We start from the raw sequence: 20,020 nt of genomic DNA, 5'->3' as shown, positions 1-20,020 counted from the left end.
GAGAGTCACGTCCGCCATTTTGTGCGTGTCCCTCCTTACACACACACACACACACACACACACACACACACACACACACACACACACACCCTCGTGTTATAGGATTATTTTGATTTCCATATCGAATCATATCACTGTTTAGTTTGTAGTTGTAAGTCGGAAGTTTATTGACTGCATTGTATTAATTATTAATTGATATTACTGCATAAATAAACTTTGTTATATTACAAAGAGAAGTGTTTTGGTTTGTTTTGCATACACCTGTGTCATGCTGACGGGATGTCAGTACTCGGATTCAAACCTTCATTCATTGTTTTTTTTTCTCCCGAAAATCGATATTCTTTGGATGTCGATTTTCCTAAGAAAACAATCTAATATTGAGACTGTTATACTATCTGGTTATTAGTCCCTGATTCCAGGGTGGTGCCCCCATCAATATTATTTATATTCCTTATTAATATTCTATTGATTTTTGATAAGTGATAATTATCTTTGATGATTGTTGAATTTGAATGATCAATAAGCTAGTGTTAATTTTAATTAATGTTTCATCGATGTTAATGATTAATGATTATCTTTGATAATTGTTGATTTAAAGGATTAGAAAAAGTTAACATTGATTCTCATCAACGTTTTATTGATTTTAATAATTAATAATTATCTTTGATCATTATTAATTATTGCTGATAACCAAACCCACTCCTAAACGTAGCACACTACATTTACTGGAGCCCCATATGAGGTTTTAATGAGTTAGATTCAATTAATTCATTTAAATATTAATTAATAACTAAAGAAATAATTATTAATTATTTCTGATAGTAACACTGATCTAAACAACCAGTAAAGCCCTACACTACCAAATACAAACAAAGTGTATGTAAACTTCTGACCCACTGGGAATGTGATGAAAGAAATAAAAGCTGAAATAAATAATTCTCTCTACTATTATTCTGACATTTCACATTCTTAATATAAAGTGACTAAACTGACTTAAGACAGGGAATGTTTTCGATGATTAAATGTCAGGAATTGTGAAAAACTGAGTTTAAATGTATTTGGCTAAGGTGTACAGTGCATCCGGAAAGTATTCACAGCGCTTCACTTTTTCCACATTTTATGTTATGTTACAGCCTTATTCCAAAATGGATTAAATTCATTATTTTCCTCAAAATTCTACAAACAATACCCCATAATGTCAACGTGAAAGAAGTTTGTTTGAAATCTTTGCAAATTTATTAAAAATAAAAAATGAAAAAAATCACATGTACATAAGTATTCACAGCCTTTGCTCAATACTTTGTTGAAGCACTTTTGGCACCAATTACAGCCTCAAGTCTTTTTGAGTATGATGCTACAAGCTTGGCACACCTATTTTTGGGCAGTTTCTCCCATTCTTCTTTGCAGGACCTCTCAAGCTCCATTAGGTTGGATGGGGAGTGTCGGTGCACAGCCATTTTCAGATCTCTCCAGAGATGTTCAATCGGGTTCAAGTCTGGGCTCTGGCTGGGCCACTCCAGGACATTCACAGAGTTGTCCCGTAGCCACACCTTTGTTATCTTGGCTGTGTGCTTAGGGTCGTTGTCCCGTTGGAAGATGAACCTTCACCCCAGTCTGAGGTCCAGAGCGCTCTGGAGCAGGTTTTCATCAAGGATGTCTCTGTACATTGCTGCATTCATCTTTCCCTCGATCCTGACTTGTCTCCCAGTTCCTGCCGCTGAAAAACATCCCCCCAGCATGATGCTGCCACCACCATGCTTCACTGTAGGGATGGTATTGGCCAGGTGATGAGCGGTGCCTGGTTTCTTCCAGGCATAAAGCTTGCCATTCCGGCCAAAGAGTTCAATCTTTGTTTCTCATGGTCTGAGAGTCCTTCAGGTGCCTTTTGGCAAACTCCAGGCGGGCTGTCATGTGCCTTTTACTGAGGAGTGTCTTCTGTCTGGCCACTCTACCATACAGGCCTGATTGGTAGAGTGCTGCAGAGATGGTTGTTCTTCTGGAAGGTTCTCCTCTCTCCACAGAGAAACGCTGGAGCTCTGTCAGAGTGACCATCGGGTTCTTGGTCACCTCCCTGACTAAGGCCCTTCTCCCCCAATCGCTCAGTTTGGCCGGGCGGCCAGCTCTAGGAAGAGTCCTGGTGGTTCCAAACTTCATCCATTTACGGATGATGGAGGCCACTATGCTCATTGGGACCTTCAATGCTGCAGACATTTTTCTGTACCCTTCCCCAGATCTGTGCCTCGATACAATCCTGTCTCGGAGGTCTACAGACAATTCCTTGGACTTCATGGCTTGGTTTGTGCTCTGACATGCACTGTTATCTGTGGGACCTTATATAGACAGGTGTGTGCCTTTCCAAATAAAGTCCAATCAACTGAATTTACCACAGGTGGACCCCAATCAAGTTGTAGAAACATCTCAAAGATGATCAGTGGAAACAGGATGCACCTGAGCTCAATTTTGAGTGTCATGGCAAAGGCTGTGAATACTTATGTACATGTGATTTTTTTTTTTCGTTTTTTATTTTTAATAAATTTGCAAAGATTTCAAACAAACTTCTTTCACGTTGTCATTATGGGGTATTATTTGTAGAATTTTGAGGAAAATAATTAATTTAATCCATTTTGGAATAAGGCTGTAACATTACACAATGTGGAAAAAGTGAAGCGCTGTGAATACTTTCCGGATGCACTGTATGTAAACATCTGACTTCAACTGTATGTACACAATGACATTATCAAATAGAAGTAGGCTTATGCAACTGTACTTTTTACTTGTACTTTTTTAATCACACAAAAAACAAAATCTGTATTCCTCAAAATAAATAGAAATGTGCAATTATTAAATAATACGGAATAATAAAATTATACAAGTTCTCCTGCTCCTAACCTTATCATTTGCTAAAAATAAAATTCTACCATACAAAAAACGCAAATGTCCTATCGGTGTTTCATTCATAAATAAATTGTCCGTAAATGAGCGTACTGATAAACAGAGTACATCTGTCTGTTGAGTTTTTATTGAACAGACACCAGTGCTTTTTGTTCTTACTGGTTTCTTCACAGTTATTGCTGTGACTTTGCTGTAGTACAACCATTTTCAATCTCGAATGTTAGAACAGGTTATTTTTAATGCTGATGTTAGTCAAAGTCAGCATATTAGTCTTGTCTTGAACTTGCAGTTGGGTTGGCATTGCACCACCTATTGTACCGGCATGAATTTGCAGATGTCAGCTATTCACACAGCTCTTAGTGTGAAAGGGACATTTGTATAGCTTTTTTGCACTGTGGACGTTCCATCTGAGGCTGAGACTTCCTTTGACATAACCTCTCTCTCCTCTAGATGTGTCTGGATCTGAGTGCAGTGTGGATGAGGTCAGTTTGCTGACAGCCGTCACTCTGTTTTTGCTGTCGGCCAGCAGCGAGCTGATCGGTGTCCCTGTTCTGCAGAATGGCTGCATTGAGCGCTTCAGACATGGACTTAATTCTGCTGATCCTTGGGTGGGTTTTACCAGCATACATTTGAGTTTCTCTGATGTGTAAAAAAAGAAAACTGATTTAGATATAGTTCAGATGGTTTCATTTATTTTTCTTAGTTAACCCTTATGTTGTGTTCTGGTCATTTTGACCCAGACAACGTTTTTTAAAAAAACGTTTTTTATAATTAATCCTATTGGGATAAAATTCCTTGACTTTTTTTCACATATGGTATCTGAAAACAAAAACAATTTGGACCATTTTCTTTATATTTTATTGGTTTTATTTCACTTTGTTACACTTGTTTTCCCAGTCAAAAATGGCCGGCCATTGGAAATGAATGGATTAGACTTCAAAATACAGAAATATTAAGTGTTCAGGAGCATCCCAATCCTTTAGATGAGCAAATAAGTAGATGTGTGTTTGCACACACAAAGTGCTCGGACATGTGTACACACACACACACACACACACACACACAACCTGTGTTGAGCACCCTCTTGTGCATTGTATTTCCATGTACACTCTAAGGAATATTTCAAGATCTACTTTTCATATGTTGTATTTGGGCTCGTTTGAATCAGGATAGTCTGCTGTAAGTTACGATATGTCATTGTCTATGTTATATGTATGTTACGGGAAGTAATAAGGGAAAACGTGACAAAGACACTTCTGTTTATTATATTTATGTGTGTCAGTGGGAATTTCATACACTAATACTCACTGTAGGAGGTTTTAATGAGGAACACAGCACAAGGGTTAATACTTTAAAGAGAACTTTAGCGCTGACAAATGGCACATGGGCAGTTGGCATGACATGTACTGTTACTGTACCAAAGAAAAAGGCCATTCATTATTTCTTATCTAAAGTAGAATTTATCACCACAGAACCATTGACTAGAACTAGTGAAGGCAAAAAGCTGATTAAAACTGGTGAGAAACTTCCAGTTACAGGATCCAATATATGCAGTTTTGTTTGCACAAATATATAATTTTAAACCTAAAATCTTCCCACATGTTCTCCTGGTTTTAGGTGTAACACTTCAAAATGTAAAAAAAAAAAAAAAAAAAAAAATTCAAAAATATATTAAATGTCTTTTAAAGACTTTAGATACTGTATTCCTGAAAGTGTTTGTGTGTTTACTCAGATTCAGGCTTGCTGTTATCAGCTGCTGCTGTCCGTCTTTCAGCATTCATGTCGCAGTCTCTCCACACCGTATATCCACACGCTGGCTCCTGTGCTGGTGGAGAAGCTGAAGAACATTGAGCACAGTCGACCAAACACACCCGCTGAACTACAAGCTGTACAAGAAGGAGTGAAAGTGTTGGAGAGCCTTGTGGCCATGGGAGAGGAACACAACCGTAAGTGTTCATCACTATTGATTATTTTGGTAATCCAATGATCTGACCATTATTTTGGTGATTTAATTGAGTAATCTGACTTCATAAAATGGTACTGAGAAGATCAGCAGCACACCATACATTGTTTGAAAGAATCAAACATGCTTCATTGGGAGATTTGATTAAGATGCCTTTAAATATACTTCAAATACTGTTCAAATGTTTGGAATCCCTGAGACAATGTAAAAGAAGCTGATGTTTCTGTTCACCATGGTAGCATTTAATTGATCAAGAATACCGCCAAAACATTTGTATCGTTACAAATTATTATTACTGTTTGAAATGTGTGGTATATATGTTTATATATTTTAAAATTCAAATTTCTACCCATGATTGCAAAGCCCCATTTTCAGCAGTCATTGCTCCAGTCTACTAAGAAAAACTGAGGGGAATTTAGAAAGAATGATTTGCGGCCGGTAAAAGTGGCAGTTATTTGCATGCATTGTCTGTGCTGTTTTAGTGCCCGATTCACTAAAGGAATGATGCGGATCAGGCCACAGCGCAAACGCGCCCCACAAATTTAATGCTGATCACAATTTGCACGTGCAAGTTATATTAATTAGTGATATATAGCGGATGATACAGCAGACCACTGCGATCTGACAGCCCCTGCCGGGACAGCACAGCATCACTGTGAGCATCACAATCATCTCTTTAACATGCCAAGTGCTCTTCACTACACCGCACAACTAGATATATGCAGGTTATGGTACTCAAGTAATTTATTTTTTTATAACAGTGGAAAATGATTGTGCTGCTTAATGAATTGTGGAAATCACAACATACTGTCTTTTTTTCAGTAGCTGAAGTATTGAGTCCTCTTATATTTCTAGCAAATCACTGTACACTTGCAAGTCAAATTTTGGTTTTTAAAAATGGTCAAAAAGAAACTTTCTCTAGAAACTCATCAGTTCTTTTGAGAGACGAAGGCTCGATGCACCACTGTCATGAAATATGTAAAGTGGATCCAACCAGGATAGAGAGGGAAGTGAACGTCCCAGATACACATCGACCCTATTAATATTATGAGATGAGAAATTATTATAAATAACAAGTCTAAGTTTAAACATGTATTTATTGTCATTTTTTTATCAGTTTAAAGGTGCGCTTTGGGGGGGGGGGGAGTTCGGGGTTTGATTGTTACACTAATGTTGGAATGTAGTCTGTATAATCTTGTTTTTGAAACAATTTTTATTTTCTATTATATCAATATGTCAAAAGTTAATATGATTGGATTGTCTCTCTCCATGTGGAATGTGAATGGGTTGGGGCACCCCATAAAAAGGTTATTTTTTTTCTTAAGCGTAAGAAATGTGAGATAGTGTTTCTTCAAGAAACACATCTTTCCTCGCAGGAAGCTGAAAAATTTGGGAAGTTATGGGGTGGGCATGTTTTCTTTAGTGCTGTCTCAAGTAATAGCAGGGGAGTCATTACATTGATAAGTAAACATCTACAATTCAAATCTCTCAAACAGATTAAAGAAATTAGGGAGAATAATTGTTTTAGCAGAAATTCAGGGGCAAAGGTTGGTTTTGGCTAATATTTACGCGCCTAACGTTGATGATCAGGGCTTTTTTATTGATCTTGAAGGGATGTTGCAAGCCCCTGGCACCCCTCATGATATAATTTTGGGAGAAAACTTTAATCTTTTGATGGACTCAGTCCTTGATCATAGTGAAGCAAAAGTGTGCAAGCCCCCTACAGCAACATTGGCCCTTCAGAGGATGTGTAAATATCTTGGTCTTGCAGATATTTGGCGACTTTTGAACCCATCTGGTTGGGACTATACATTTTTTTCATCAGTCCATAAGATTTATTTTAGAATAAGTCCCTCATTTCATCTGTTGTTGATTGCTCAGTTGGAAACATCTTAGTCTCAGATCATGCCCTGGTGAGTTTAGAGATGTTGCCACATACGGAGAAAAAGAAATCATATAGTTGGCGCTTTAATGTATCCCTTTTGCAAAATCCTGATTTCCAACAAATGTTAAAGACTGAAATCAATGTTTATATGGAGACCAACTGGTCCTCAGTATCTTCTGTGGACATCATACAGTATGCCTCATTTACCAAAAAATCGTGGAGTTGGAAGGGAAAATTAAAAGTGCAGAGGCAGAGCTGAAGTGCCGAATGTCATCTGATGGCCTCAGAGAATTGACCCGATTGAAATATGGATATAGTTTTGGCTATTCAGGGCAAGACAGTCATACTTTGAGTCGGGGGACAAAGCAGGGAAGCTTTTGGCTAGATACATAAATCAGAGAGAGTATTTTTCTACCATTCCTTCAGTGAAATCTGCTGGTGGTTAAATATTTACCTCGGCCAATGATATTAATATTGCTTTTAAAGAATTCTATCTTGATCTCTATAGTTCCACGTCTTATCTACTGATGAAGATATTAGAAACTTTGTGGAACCATTAGAACTACCTAAACTGACGACTGAGCAAAAAAATTATCTTGATTCTGAGATAAACTTGGAGGAGGTTGGCGAGGTAATTAAGGCCTTGCCTACAGGCAAGACTCCGGGGCCAGATGGTTTTACAGCTGAATTTTTTAGATCTTTTGCTGCAGAACTGGCACCACTTTTGTTAGAAGTTTATACGGAATCATTAAAGATTGGAAAGCTTCCGCCAACCATGACACAAGCCCGGATCAGTCTGATTCTTAAAAAGGACAAAGATCCAAGCGAGTGCAAGAGTTACTGTCCAATTTCCCTAATCCAGCTAGACTTAAAAATATTGGCAAAAATCCTGGCTAACCGATTAAGTTATGACATCTCTTATACATATAGATCAAGTGGGGTTTTTTCGGGACCGCAGCTCTTCTGATAACATTAGGCATTTCATCAATATCATATGGTCAGTGGTGAATGATCAGACTCCGGTCACTGCCATCTCACTTGACGCCGAAAAGGCATTTGATATGGTAGAATCGGATTATCTTTTTAAGATTTTGGAAATATACGAGTTCGGGAACACTTTTATTGGATGGATTAAGTTACTTTATAGACATCCAGTAGCGGCAAACAAATTGATTAATTTCAGATTATTTTACTCTGGATAGGGGCACCCAACAGGGTTGCCCTCTTTCCCCATTATTGTTCTGTCTTGCCCTGGAGCCATTAGCAGCTGCGATAAGAAAGGAGGATGATTTTCCAGGGGTGGTGGTGGGAGGTATGGCCCATAAGCTTTTGCTTTACGCAGATGATATTTTGTTATTTGTCTCCGACCCCTCTAGATCTATGCCTTGCCTTCACAGAATTATTAATGCCTTTTCTAAGTTCTCAGGATACAGAGTCAATTGGTCTAAATCCGAAGCTTTAGCTCTGACAGCATACTGTCCAGTAACAGCCTTCTAGTGGTCCAAACAGGGCATTAAGTATTTGGGTATTTTATTCCCAGCAAATTTGTGTGATTTTAGAGTTAATTTTGACCCCTTAATAAAAAGATTTTCGAGCTATGTGAGCAGGTGGGCTTCATTACATTTATCGATGATTGGGAAGGTTAAAGTTATTATAATGAATTGTATTCCAAAATTCAACTATCTGCTACAATCTCTCCCTGTAGATGTCCCCCTCTCTTATTTCAAGCAATTTGTTAGCATAGTAAAGTCCTTCATTTGGAATGGTAAGCATCCTAGATTACATTTTAATAAGTTGCATAGGCCAGTCAACTACGGTCGGCTTGGCCTACCCAAGATTGTTTTATTATTATGCATTCGGTCTCAGACATTTTGCTCATTGGTTGCTTTGCCCCTATTGCCCCTATTTCACCCTTTGCAAAGCCTTTCTACCAAACTAATTGGAGAAGTTACACCCCGTTATCTCGCATTTGCACTCAGTATGGACAAAAGTGTCCAGAATGTTTAATTCGGACATTTATTTAAATGTTGCCTCAAGCATATGGCTGAACCCAAATTTATGTATTAATAAGTCCCCTTTCTTCTGGTCAGAGTGGATTGTGGGGGGGGGGGGGGGGTTTACTACACTCTGTGACCTATATAAGAGCGGAATGTTGAGATCTTTTGAAGATTTGGTTCAACATTTTGGCATTCCTAGATCTCAGTTTTTTAGGTATTTACTGCTGCAGCACCCGCTCTGTACTATTTTTGGGAGTAGTATACACCCTCCTAAAGCGACAGATACTCTGGGAGTGGTGATTACTGCTTTTGGAAAAGGTCATGAGGCATCAGTGTGTTACTCCCTGTTAATTCAGAGTCTGGGGGATGGAGCTTTAACTTCTATCAAGAGATTATGGGAGAGATTTAAACTTGATAATGGAGGAAGGAGTGTGGGCTAGGATTTTAAAAACATCAAGTCTGCATCTAGAGATGCAAGGGTGCGCCTTATGCAATTCAAGATTATACATAGATTCTATTGGACCCTCTCTAGATTGTTTAGGCTCGGTCTTAAAGACACACCCACCTGCTGGCGATGCCAATCGGAGGATGGAGATATGACCCCAAACAAAGAACTGGGTCCTGACAAGTGTGATAGTTGCCAGACAGATTGTTTTGAGGGGATGGAAGTCAGCTGGAGTGCCCCCGTTTCAGGAGTGGAGCGCGGAGATGGGGAGGGTGGCAGCATATGAGGAGATGATATTTAGTAGACTGGGCAATTTGGATTTGTTTGTTGGGAAGTGGGGCAAGTGGTTGGCATTCTTGGGGAGAGGTAGTAAAGAGAGAGGTTTAGCTGTGGATGTGTGATTATTTTATATATATATATATATATATATATATATATATATATATATATATATATATATATATATAAAAAAAAATTTTATTTTTTTATTTCTGTGTGAATTCATGTGACCACGGGAGTGTTTGTTGGGGGTGGGGTTGGGGATTGGGAGGGGGAGGGGTAGTGGTGAAGATTAAATGTCGATTCCATGTACAATACTGTGCAAAAGTCTTAGGCACATAAGATGTTTCACAAAAACATTTGTCTTAAGATGGTTATTTATATCTTCAGCTTTAGTGTGTAAGTAGGAAATACACATTTTATACTCCCAAACATTCCTTTTGCGAATAGAATAGGACAGGGAGCCCTGCAACAGATGGCATGGGCCTCACAGAGCCCCCCACTGAACATCAGGTCAGTCTGGGATAACACGAAGAGAAAGAAGTAATTGAGACAGCCTAAATAAATAAAAGAACTGTGGTGAATTCTCCAAGAAGCTTGGAACATCTTATCTGCCAACAACCAAGAAAAACTGTGTCCAGGTGTACCTAGGAGAATTGGTGCTATTTTGAAGGCAAAAGTGTTCACACCAAATAGTGATTTAGCTCTTTTTCTGTTTACTGGACTTTGTATGACGTTAATTGATTAATGAAAACTATTTGTCGTTATTTTTTTAAGAAATCCTCACTTTGAAAGTTTTTCACAAGTGCCTAAAACTTTTGCACAGTACTGTATATATGTTTTGTTTTTTTGTGTCTTCTGTGGAATCAATAATGTTAATCACAAAAAACAATCTGTGATCGGATCATTATCGGTCCATCTCAGTGTTAAAAATCAGTGATCGGATCGGTATTGGCCAATCTCAGTAAAAAAATCAGTATTCGGATCGGTATTGGCCGATCTCATGCTTAAAAATCAGTGATCGAATCGGTATTGGCCGATCTCAGTAAACAATCAGTGATCGGATCAGTATTGGCCGATCTCTTGCTTAAATTGGTGATCAGCATTGGCCGATCTCGGTGTATAAAAATCGCTGAACGGCATTGGCTGATATCAGTGTTAAAAATCGGGGATCAGTATTTGCCGGTCTCAGTAAACAATCGCCGATCAGTATTGCCGATCGCAGTGTAAAAAAACGGTGAACAGATCGGTGTTGGCAAATCTATATGTTAAAAATCTGTGATCGGTATTGGCTGATCTCAGTAAAAAAATCAGTATTCGGATCTGTATTGGCCGATCTCAGTGTTAAACATCGGCGATCGGATCGGTATTAGCTGATCTTAGTAAAAAAAAAAAAAAAAAAATCAATGATCGGTATTGGCCGATCTCATGCTTAAAAATTTGTGATCGGGGAGAAAAATGGACGCCATGCAAGGAGCAGATGTGTGAGCGACGAGCTCTGCGCACTTTGCTGAATTTTTGATTATTCTCATGTTATAATCTGGTGAAATTTGATACACCCAGTTGCACATTTGTCCTTTGTTGCAAAACATGGCAAAGAAGTCAAAATCCTCGGGCTCTGGAGACATTAAAAGACACTTACTTGTTCAGGATGAAAGCCCCGACAGCCCTACAGACCGGGGACTCGATTTGGATGGCGCGGCGAGAGAGGAGATCCAGCGTCAGTTGTCCAACATGTCGATGATGTTGACGAAGATTCTTGCTGACTTGGAGGATCTCGCTGTAATACGTCGATCGATCATGGCGATGGAAATAAAATTCTCTGAGTTAGGTACAAGAGTGTCTGATGTTGAAAAACGAATCGATTTTCTGGAATCCTTGGAGAGGGAATTATCCGCTAATCCGCCCGCGACCAAAGTTGATTTGGAACATCTCCTTGAAAAGCTTGAAGATCTTGAAAATAGAAACCGCAGGAATAACGTTCGAATTGTTGGAATTCCTGAGCATGAGGAGGGCAGAGATATGGTGAAATTCCTGGATGAGCTCTTCCCGAGTCTGCTCGACATAACAGGCCACAAGCTGGAAATCGAGCGAGCTCACAGAGTGCCAGCTCACAGATCTGCTGAGGGAGATAGGCCCAGATCGATTCTGGCCAGATTTCTGAGATCATCCGATAAAGATCTTGTGTTGCGCCAGGCGAGGAGCAAAGGGAAGCTTTCTTGGAAGAACCATAATGTTTTCTTGTTCCCAGACTTTGCGAGTTCGACGAGAGAAACGCGATCGGTTCAAGGAATGTAAGAAACTCTTACATCAGAAAAAGATCTCGTTTCCTGCCAAACTGAGAATAGAAACGAAAAACGGACGCAAAGTATTCACATGTCCAAATCCGGCAATGTCTTTTATAGAATCAATGGCTGAGTAAACCATTGGATGTTTCTCATGTGAGTGGGCCTGACTCGCTGTACCTAACTCTTGAGGAAGCTGGGTGAAATTTTGGGTTTTTTGCGTTGGCTCCGCAGTGCGGCTGGAGCTTGTTTTATGAATAACACTTTTCCTTAAAGAAACTTTTGCATTGATGGAAGATTACATTTGCATTGAAGTGTCCGGCCAGTTTGAGAGTGGACACTACAGATGACTGCAAAATATTTACATGCTCACACAAAGGATGTCTTTTATAAAGCTGACGGATTGTGTAAGTCATGGTATATACATTTATGCGACCTCTGAGTGAATTGACTCGACCATCCGGGGAACCGGGATGCCGGTTTTGTTTTTTTTTGTATTGGTTCCGCCTAGCGGCTGGAGCTTGTTCTATTGAATAACACTCCTTTGGAACAGCTGTGGATTAATCTGTTCATTCTTCGTGCTTATTCCTCCTGCTGGCTGGAGTTTGTTTTGAGTTTTTTTTTTTTTTTTTTTTTTTTTTTTTTTACGGGACATTTAAATGATTACGTCATCCGCTGAACTCATAAGAGCCGGCTCACGGAATATTCGTTTGTCTGTCCGAGGAATCTGAACGGTTTTATATCAGCTGGAATTTGTTTTGTGGAAGATCACATCCTTGAGACAGTTCTGTGAATGAATCTACACATTTTTTGTGCTCATTCTTCCTATTAACTGGGTTTATTTCAAAGTATTTTCTGTTATGTAATTTTGCCTCACAAATTTGTGAGGCAAAATTGAGCAATCCGATGGCAAAGTTGTCGTGGGGACTCGTGGGCGTTCATGGACCTTTTGAGTTTAAAGGGATTGACGCCGGTTGACGCTGTTGTGCGCGGGGTTAATGCGCACGTTTTTCTTTTTCTGTTTGTTTTGTTCGGGGGGATGTTCGGGGGTTGATTGTTTCACTAATGGGGAATGTGGTCTTCATAATTTTGTTTTTCACACACAATTTTTTTTTTTTATTATATCTATGTCAAATGTTAATATGAATAAGTTGTCTCTCTCCACATGGAATGTAAATGGGTTGGGGCACCCCATAAAAAGAAGGAAGGTTATTACTTTTCTTAAACGTAAGAAATATGATATAGTGTTTCTTCAAGAAACACATCTCTCCCCGCAGGAAGCTGAAAAATTTGGGAAAATATGGGGTGGACATGTTTTCTTTAGTGTTGGCTCAAGTAAGAGCAAGGGAGTCATTATATTGATTAATAAACATCTACAATTCAAATTTCTCAAACAGATTAAAGATAAATTAGGAAGAGTCATTATTGTTTTAGCTGAAATTCAAGGGCAAAGTCTGATTTTGGCTTATATTTATGCACCTAACGTTGATGATCAAGGCTTTTTTATAGATCTTGAAGGGATGTTGCAAACCGCTGGCACCCCTCATGATATAATATTGGGAGGAGACTTTAATCTTTTGATGGACTCAGTCCTTGATCATAGTGAAGCCAAAGTGTGTAAACCCCCTAGAGCAACATTGACGCTTCACAGGATGTGTAAAAATCTTGGTCTTTCGGATATTTGGAGACTTTTGAACCCATCCGGTAGGGACTATACATTTTTTTCATCAGTCCATAAGATTTATTCTAGAATAGATTTTTTTTTATATCCAAATCCCTCATTTCATCTGTTGTTGATTGCTCTATTGGAAACATTTTAGTCTCAGATCACGCCCTGGTGAGTTTAGAGGTGATGCCACATATAGAGAAAAAGAAATCATATAGTTGGCGCCTTAATGTATCCCTTTTACAAAATCCTGATTTCCAACAAATGTTAAAGACTGAAATCAATGTTTATATGGAGACCAACTGGTCCTCAGTATCCTCTGTGGGTGTGGCTTGGGAGGCACTTAAAGCGGTTCTTAGGGGCCGGATCATACAGTATGCCTCATTCATCAAAAAATCCAAAGCACGAGAACTTGTGGAGTTGGAAGGAAATATTAAAAGTGCCGAGGCAGAGCTGAAGCGCCGAATGTCATCTGATGGCCTCAGAGAATTAACCCGATTGAAAAATAAATATAATACTATTTTGTCGCAGAAAGTGGAGTTTTGGTTATTCAGGGCAAGACAGTCATACTTTGAGTCGGGTGACAAAGCAGGGAAGCTTTTGGCTAGATATGTAAAGCAGAGAGAGTCTCTTTCTATCATTCCCTCAGTGAAATCTGCTGGTGGTGAAATATTTACCTCAGCCATTGATATTAATAATGCCTTTAAAGAAGTCTATATTGATCTTTATAGTTCCACGTCTTCATCTACTGATGAAGATATTAGAAACTTTGTGGAACCATTAGATCTTCCTAAACTGACGACTGAGCAAAAAAACTCTCTTGATTCTGAGATAACCTTGGAGGAGCTTAACGAGGTAATTAAGTCCCTACCTACTGGCAAGGCTCCGGGGCCAGATGGTTTTGCTGCAGAATTTTTTAGATCCTATGCTACAGAATTGGCCCCACTTTTGTTAGAAGTTTATACTGAATCATTAAAGAAGGGAAAACTTCCTCCAACCATGACACAAGCCCGGATCAGTCTGATTCTTAAAAAGGACAAAGATCCAAGCGAGTGTAAAAGTTACCGTCCAATTTCCCTGATCCAACTAGATGTAAAAATATTGTCAAAAAATGTTGGCTAACCGATTAAGTAAGGTTATGACATCTCTTATACATATAGATCAGGTGGGATTTATTCGGGGCCGTAGCTCTTCTGATAACATCAGGCCTCTCATCAATATCATGTGGTCAGTGGTTAATGAACAATCTCCGGTCGCTGCCATCTCACTTGACGCCGAAAAGGCGTTTGATATGGTAGAATGGGATTATCTTTTTAAGATTTTGGAAATGTATGGGTTCGGGAGTACATTTATTGGTTGGATTAAGTTACTTTATAAACACCCTGTAGCAGCGGTACAAACAAATGGATTAATTTCAGATTATTTTACTCTAGATAGGGGCACTCGACAGGGTTGCCCTCTTTCCCCATTATTGTTTTGTCTTGCCCTGGAACCATTAGCAGCTGCGATAAGAAAGGAGGATGATTTTCCAGGGGTGACAGCGGGAGGTGCGGCGCATAAGCTTCTGCTTTATGCAGATGATATTTTATTATTTGTCTCTGAACCTACTAGATCTATGCCTTGCCTCCACAGAATTATTAATTCCTTTTCCAAGTTCTCAGGATACAAAGTCAATTAGTCTAAATCCGAAGCTTTGGCGCTGACAGCATACTGCCCAGAAACGGCTTTCCAGCCGGGTACCTTCCAGTGGCCCAAACAGGGCATTAAGTATTTGGGGATTTTATTCCCAGCAAATTTGTCTGATTTAGTTAGTTAATTTTGACCCTTTAATAAAAAGGTTTTCGAGCGATGTCAGCAGGTGGGCTTCATTACATTTATCGATGATTGGGAAGGTTAATGTTATTAAAATGAATTGTATTCCAAAATTCAACTTCCTGCTTCAGTCTCTCCCTGTAGATGTCCCCCTCTCTTATTTCAAGCAATTTGACAACATAGCGAAGTCCTTTATTTGGAATGGTAAGTGCCCCAGGTTAAATTTCAATAAGTTACATAGGCCAATTGACAGAGGAGGGCTAGGCCTACCCAAGATTTTGTTTTATTATTATGCATTCGGTCTTAGACATTTGGCTGATTGGTCGCTTCCACCTGAGAGAGCTCCTCCCTGGTTTTGTACTGAAAAGGAAGTTCTTGCCCCTATCTCACCACTGCATAGCCTTTCGATTATACTAGCCGGAGAGGTTAAGTCGCATCCCGTTATTTTGCATTTGCACTCGATATGGACAAAAGTGTCCAGAGTGTTTAATTCTGATATTTATTTAAATGTTGCCTCGAGCATATGGCTGAACCCTAAACTATGTATTAATAAGTCCCCTTTCTGCTGGTCAGATTGGATTGTGAGGGGGGTTAATGCACTTGGTGACCTATATGAGGGTGGAGTATTGAGATCTTTTGAAAATTTGTTTCAACATTTTGGCATTCCCAGATCTCAGTTTTGTAAGTATTTACAGCTTTGCCACCTACTCTGCACTATTTTTGGGACATGCACCCCCCCTAAGGCGGCAGGTGCTTTGGGAGAGGTGATTGCTGCTTTTGGAAAAGGCCATGAGGCATCAGTGTATTACTCCCTACTAATTCAGTGTCTGGGGGATGGAGCCTTGACTTCTCTCAAGAGAGTATGGGAAAAAGATTTGAATTTGGTATTGGAGGATGGAGTGTGGATTAAGATTCTTAAAAATGTCAAGTCTGTATCTAGAGATGCAAGGGTTCGCCTTATGCAATTTAAGATTTTACATAGATTTTATTGGACCCCCTCTAGATTATATAGGCTTGGTCTTAAAGACACACCCACCTGCTGGCGATGCCAGTCAGAAGTTGGAGACACTACCCATGTCTTTTGGGGGTGTGTTAAGATCCAGGAGTTTTGGTTGAGGGTTCAGAGGTATTTGTGCGACGTTTTGAACACTCAGGTTTTGCTTTGTCCCAGACTCTGTATTTTGGGTGATGGAGCGGTCATGCATTTAGGGGGCAATCATATAAAAAACTGGGTTATGAGTCTCATGATCGGCAGGCAAGTAATTTTAAGGGGTTGGAAGTCAAATGGAGCACCCTCTTTTTCGGAGTGGTGTGTGGAAATGGGGAGGGTAGCTGCATTTGAAGAGGCGGTAAGTAGAAGGCTGGGGTTGAGGGACTTATTTGCTAAAAAATAGGGCAAATATTTAGTTTTTTTAGTTTTGGGGGAATCTCGGGGAGGGGATGTGAAGAGAGTAGTTTAATCATGTATGTTTATTATTTTATTTATTTGTGTATGTATGTATGTGTATATATATATATTTTATTTTATGTAAGCGTATGTATATGTATCTGTGTATGTATGTATATGTATGTGTGTGTGTGTGTATATATATATATATATATATATTTATTTTATTTTTTTGGATTGTGTGTGTGTTATGTGGGACCACAGGGGTGTTCGTTAGGGGTCAGGGTGGGATTGTATTAGTAGGGTTTAAATGTAAAATGTTGATTCATTATATATGTGTTGAGTTTTTTTCACTGTCATAGCACATGAATCAATAAAATGTTAATTACAAAAAAATAAATAATTTGTGATCGGATCGGCATTGGCCGATCTCAGTGTTAAAAATCGGGGATCGGTATTTGCCGGTCTCAGTGAACAATCAGCGATCGGTATTGCCTGATCGCATTGTTAAAAATCGGTGATCAGATCGGTGTTGGCAAACCTACATGTTAAAAATCTGTGATCGGTGTTGGCCTGACATTTCCTGATTAAAAACAAACCCTGTGATTTAACTGGAGACAAAATAATCAAGATACAATAAGTATTGACAATCAAGCATTAACACTTGTTCATTTTCTAAACTCACATGTCTCAAACAGGAGTTCAGTTATTGGCTCTTCTGGTCCCCACGCTCATTTCATACCTGTTGGATGAGACGGTGCTCTCCTCTGCCTCCTCCAGCTCTAAAGGCCTGCATGAGTTTGCTCTTCAGAACCTCATGCACATCGGTCCTTTGTACCCTGTCGCCTTCAAGACTGTTATCGGAGCGGCACCAGAGCTGAAGACCCGCCTTGAGGCGGCAATCAGGTCCAGTCAAGCCCACAGTAAAGCCAAGACTACAGCAAGACCGCCACAGCAGACGGTGCAAGCTTCACCCACCATCAAACTCAAGACCAGTTTCTTCTAGAATGCACACAGTTTCACTCAACGGTTATCAATCCACAGCACAGCATGACAGTTTTAGTTGGAATTATTTAAGCCTGAATGTTACTTTTTTTACTGAATTCTGTCACCCATAAGAAGCCAATAAATGTTCAAGGGAAATCGAGAAGTCATTATAAAGCTTTAGGGTCTGTAAAACAATGCGGTTGTATTATACAGTATAACAGCATTATTGTTTGTCTTATTGTTGTCTTGTGTAGTGGCACTTTTAAAGGCAACTTAAATATTTAAGTTTCAGAGGTCACAACAGAGGTGAACAGATAAATTTCACCTAAATATTCCTATGACCATATTCTCATGTTTTTCACTCGTTTTATTTTTTAACTGCTGTTAAATGGTATGTGTAAGGATCTATTTATCTTGATAAATCAAGATAAAAACATGTTTTCTTTTAACTGATCTTGTATGATTTACACTAGTTTTAGTTAGCTGTTTGTTTGTTCATTTTTTCTAAGATGAGGCCCCAGCCTGGCATTGGTCATAATTGAACACATCACCTATTTAAGGTAAATGGTTTGTTTGTGGTTTTTAATGTTGGTTTGTTTTTGATGACTGATTAGCCACGATTTACACTGCTGTTCATCTATGCTGTGAATGTCATTGTATACAGATGTCCAAACTTTTAGCTAAATAACGGTCTGAAATGTTATTGCAGTCTGTGAGTATATCTGTGAGTATTTGTACATTTTAGAGAAGCTCAATGTGAAAGCTAAAGCAACTTTATGATGGTGTTTTGTCATCTAGTCTGAGCTTTTAAGAACTTGATTGTAGGTCTACCTTTTGCCTGTCATTCATAAATTAAAAATGTTGAAATTTTAGTCCAGAAATCATATTGTAGTCAATATTTCAAAATCTTCCAAAGCAGACGTGTATTCATTTTCTTGAAATATACAGCATAAATGACATAACTGGTATTTGCAAATGGTTCATAGCTTTGTTGATATTAAATTATCCAAAGATAAATTCATTTCACTTCAATTAAAGATGTGTCGTTACCCACTGATGATCCTGTTCCTGTATGACAGTGTTTATCCTAAGTCTGTCATATAGATTTATATGTTTTAATGATTCATAAGTGCTTCATCAAAAACACAAGCCTCTCATTTCTGCTTTTTAATTATCAGCATGCCACAGGTGCTGTAATGGAGCTTAAGTTTTATTTAACCTAGAATGTTCCTTTAAGGAATTCTTCCTTATTCACAGACGCCATTCTTTGTAAAGCTGAATTTAACTGAAAAACAGAAAAGAACATTTATTTTTGCTCTGCTTCTGAGTGGGGTATTGATGTATATATTCTATGAGTCTCTGCCCCTCTCAGATCCTGATTAAAAAAAAAAAAAAATTGCATCTAGTGAAAATGTAACTGTAGCTATCATTAATTCATGTCCTGCACATGCAAAAATGTCGTTATTATTCACAGTCCACATTGTTTCAAAGCATCTTTGCAGAAGGTAAAAATGTACCCAGTGAATAACTTCATAGAAAACCATTACACTTTGTCAACCATGCCAATATTTTTAAGTGTGATTGAATGACTCCAGCCACAGGTCTGTTGAATGACGATTGTGGTGTCCCATCCTCTTCAGTTTTCACACCTCCCCGCTAACTACATTCCAAGCCCTGAGAGTGCTGAGTTCTTTCTTACAGGGGTGAAGGTGTATCAAAGAGTGTGTGTTGAAACGTCTAGGTAGTTGTTACTTTAGGGTATGAATGGTATCTCGTACCCCCACAGACATGGGTCTTTGAACTTGCACACAAAGAAATATTATCCAGAGGTAAAATTGTACTTTTCTATTTTTAAAAAACAAGAAAAGCCCATACATTTTTTTCTTCTCAGATGTACATGATTCACTGTTATTATTGAATAAATGTTTAGTTCTAACTCTATCTCATTAGGATGCACATGTACAACTTTTTAAACATGATACTGTAAAAGAGCATAAAGGTTATTTTTTTTTTTTTTTTGTAATAAAAAATATTAAAAAATATATATATATTATTTTAATAAAAATAAACCCTACCATTATACAGGCTTAACAAATCTGTTATTTGCTAGGCGATCCCCATCTTATTTTATTGATTGTTATATGTTGTTGCTTTTAAATGTTTAAAATGGTAAAACATCCTCTCATGTGGTAAGATAAAATGTGTTTCAACAAACAGACAGACCGGGTCATTTTATCATTTTAATTTTAAAGAAAATTACGTTTATTTTTAGTTATTTAACATCCATAGGCGATGTCTCTAAGCATCAGTCATCACACAAACGTTCGTTGGAGCTGGTGAAGACTTGCTTTTGTTCAAAACTCACCTTGAATTCACTCGGAGCAAAATATAATTTTTACCCCTGGAATCCAATTTAAAAAAC

General features: G+C 38.6%; 1 protein-coding gene across 3 annotated transcripts in view; it reads left to right on the top strand.

The window, feature by feature from the left end:
• The window catches only part of heatr5b (HEAT repeat containing 5B), a 93,458-nt gene extending 73,728 nt beyond the window's left edge, over window positions 1-19,730 (top strand). For 2 of the 3 annotated variants that reach the window (XM_051651115.1, XM_051651114.1), the window contains 3 exons: window positions 3,343-3,500; window positions 4,625-4,838; window positions 17,310-19,730. In XM_051651115.1, coding sequence (XP_051507075.1) covers window positions 3,343-3,500; window positions 4,625-4,838; window positions 17,310-17,617 — 680 coding nt within the window. In that variant the 3' untranslated portion in view covers window positions 17,618-19,730. The remainder of the gene's footprint in view (window positions 1-3,342; window positions 3,501-4,624; window positions 4,839-17,309) is intronic. The other variant, XM_051651116.1, reaches the window with a different exon arrangement.
• Window positions 19,731-20,020: the final 290 nt, after the last annotated feature.

The sequence above is a fragment of the Myxocyprinus asiaticus genome, chromosome 23, assembly GCF_019703515.2.
Source record: "Myxocyprinus asiaticus isolate MX2 ecotype Aquarium Trade chromosome 23, UBuf_Myxa_2, whole genome shotgun sequence".
Taxonomy (NCBI): Eukaryota; Metazoa; Chordata; class Actinopteri; order Cypriniformes; family Catostomidae; genus Myxocyprinus; species Myxocyprinus asiaticus.
The sequence above is the reverse complement of the archived record's forward strand: the minus strand, read 5'-3'. Positions and strand labels throughout refer to the sequence as shown.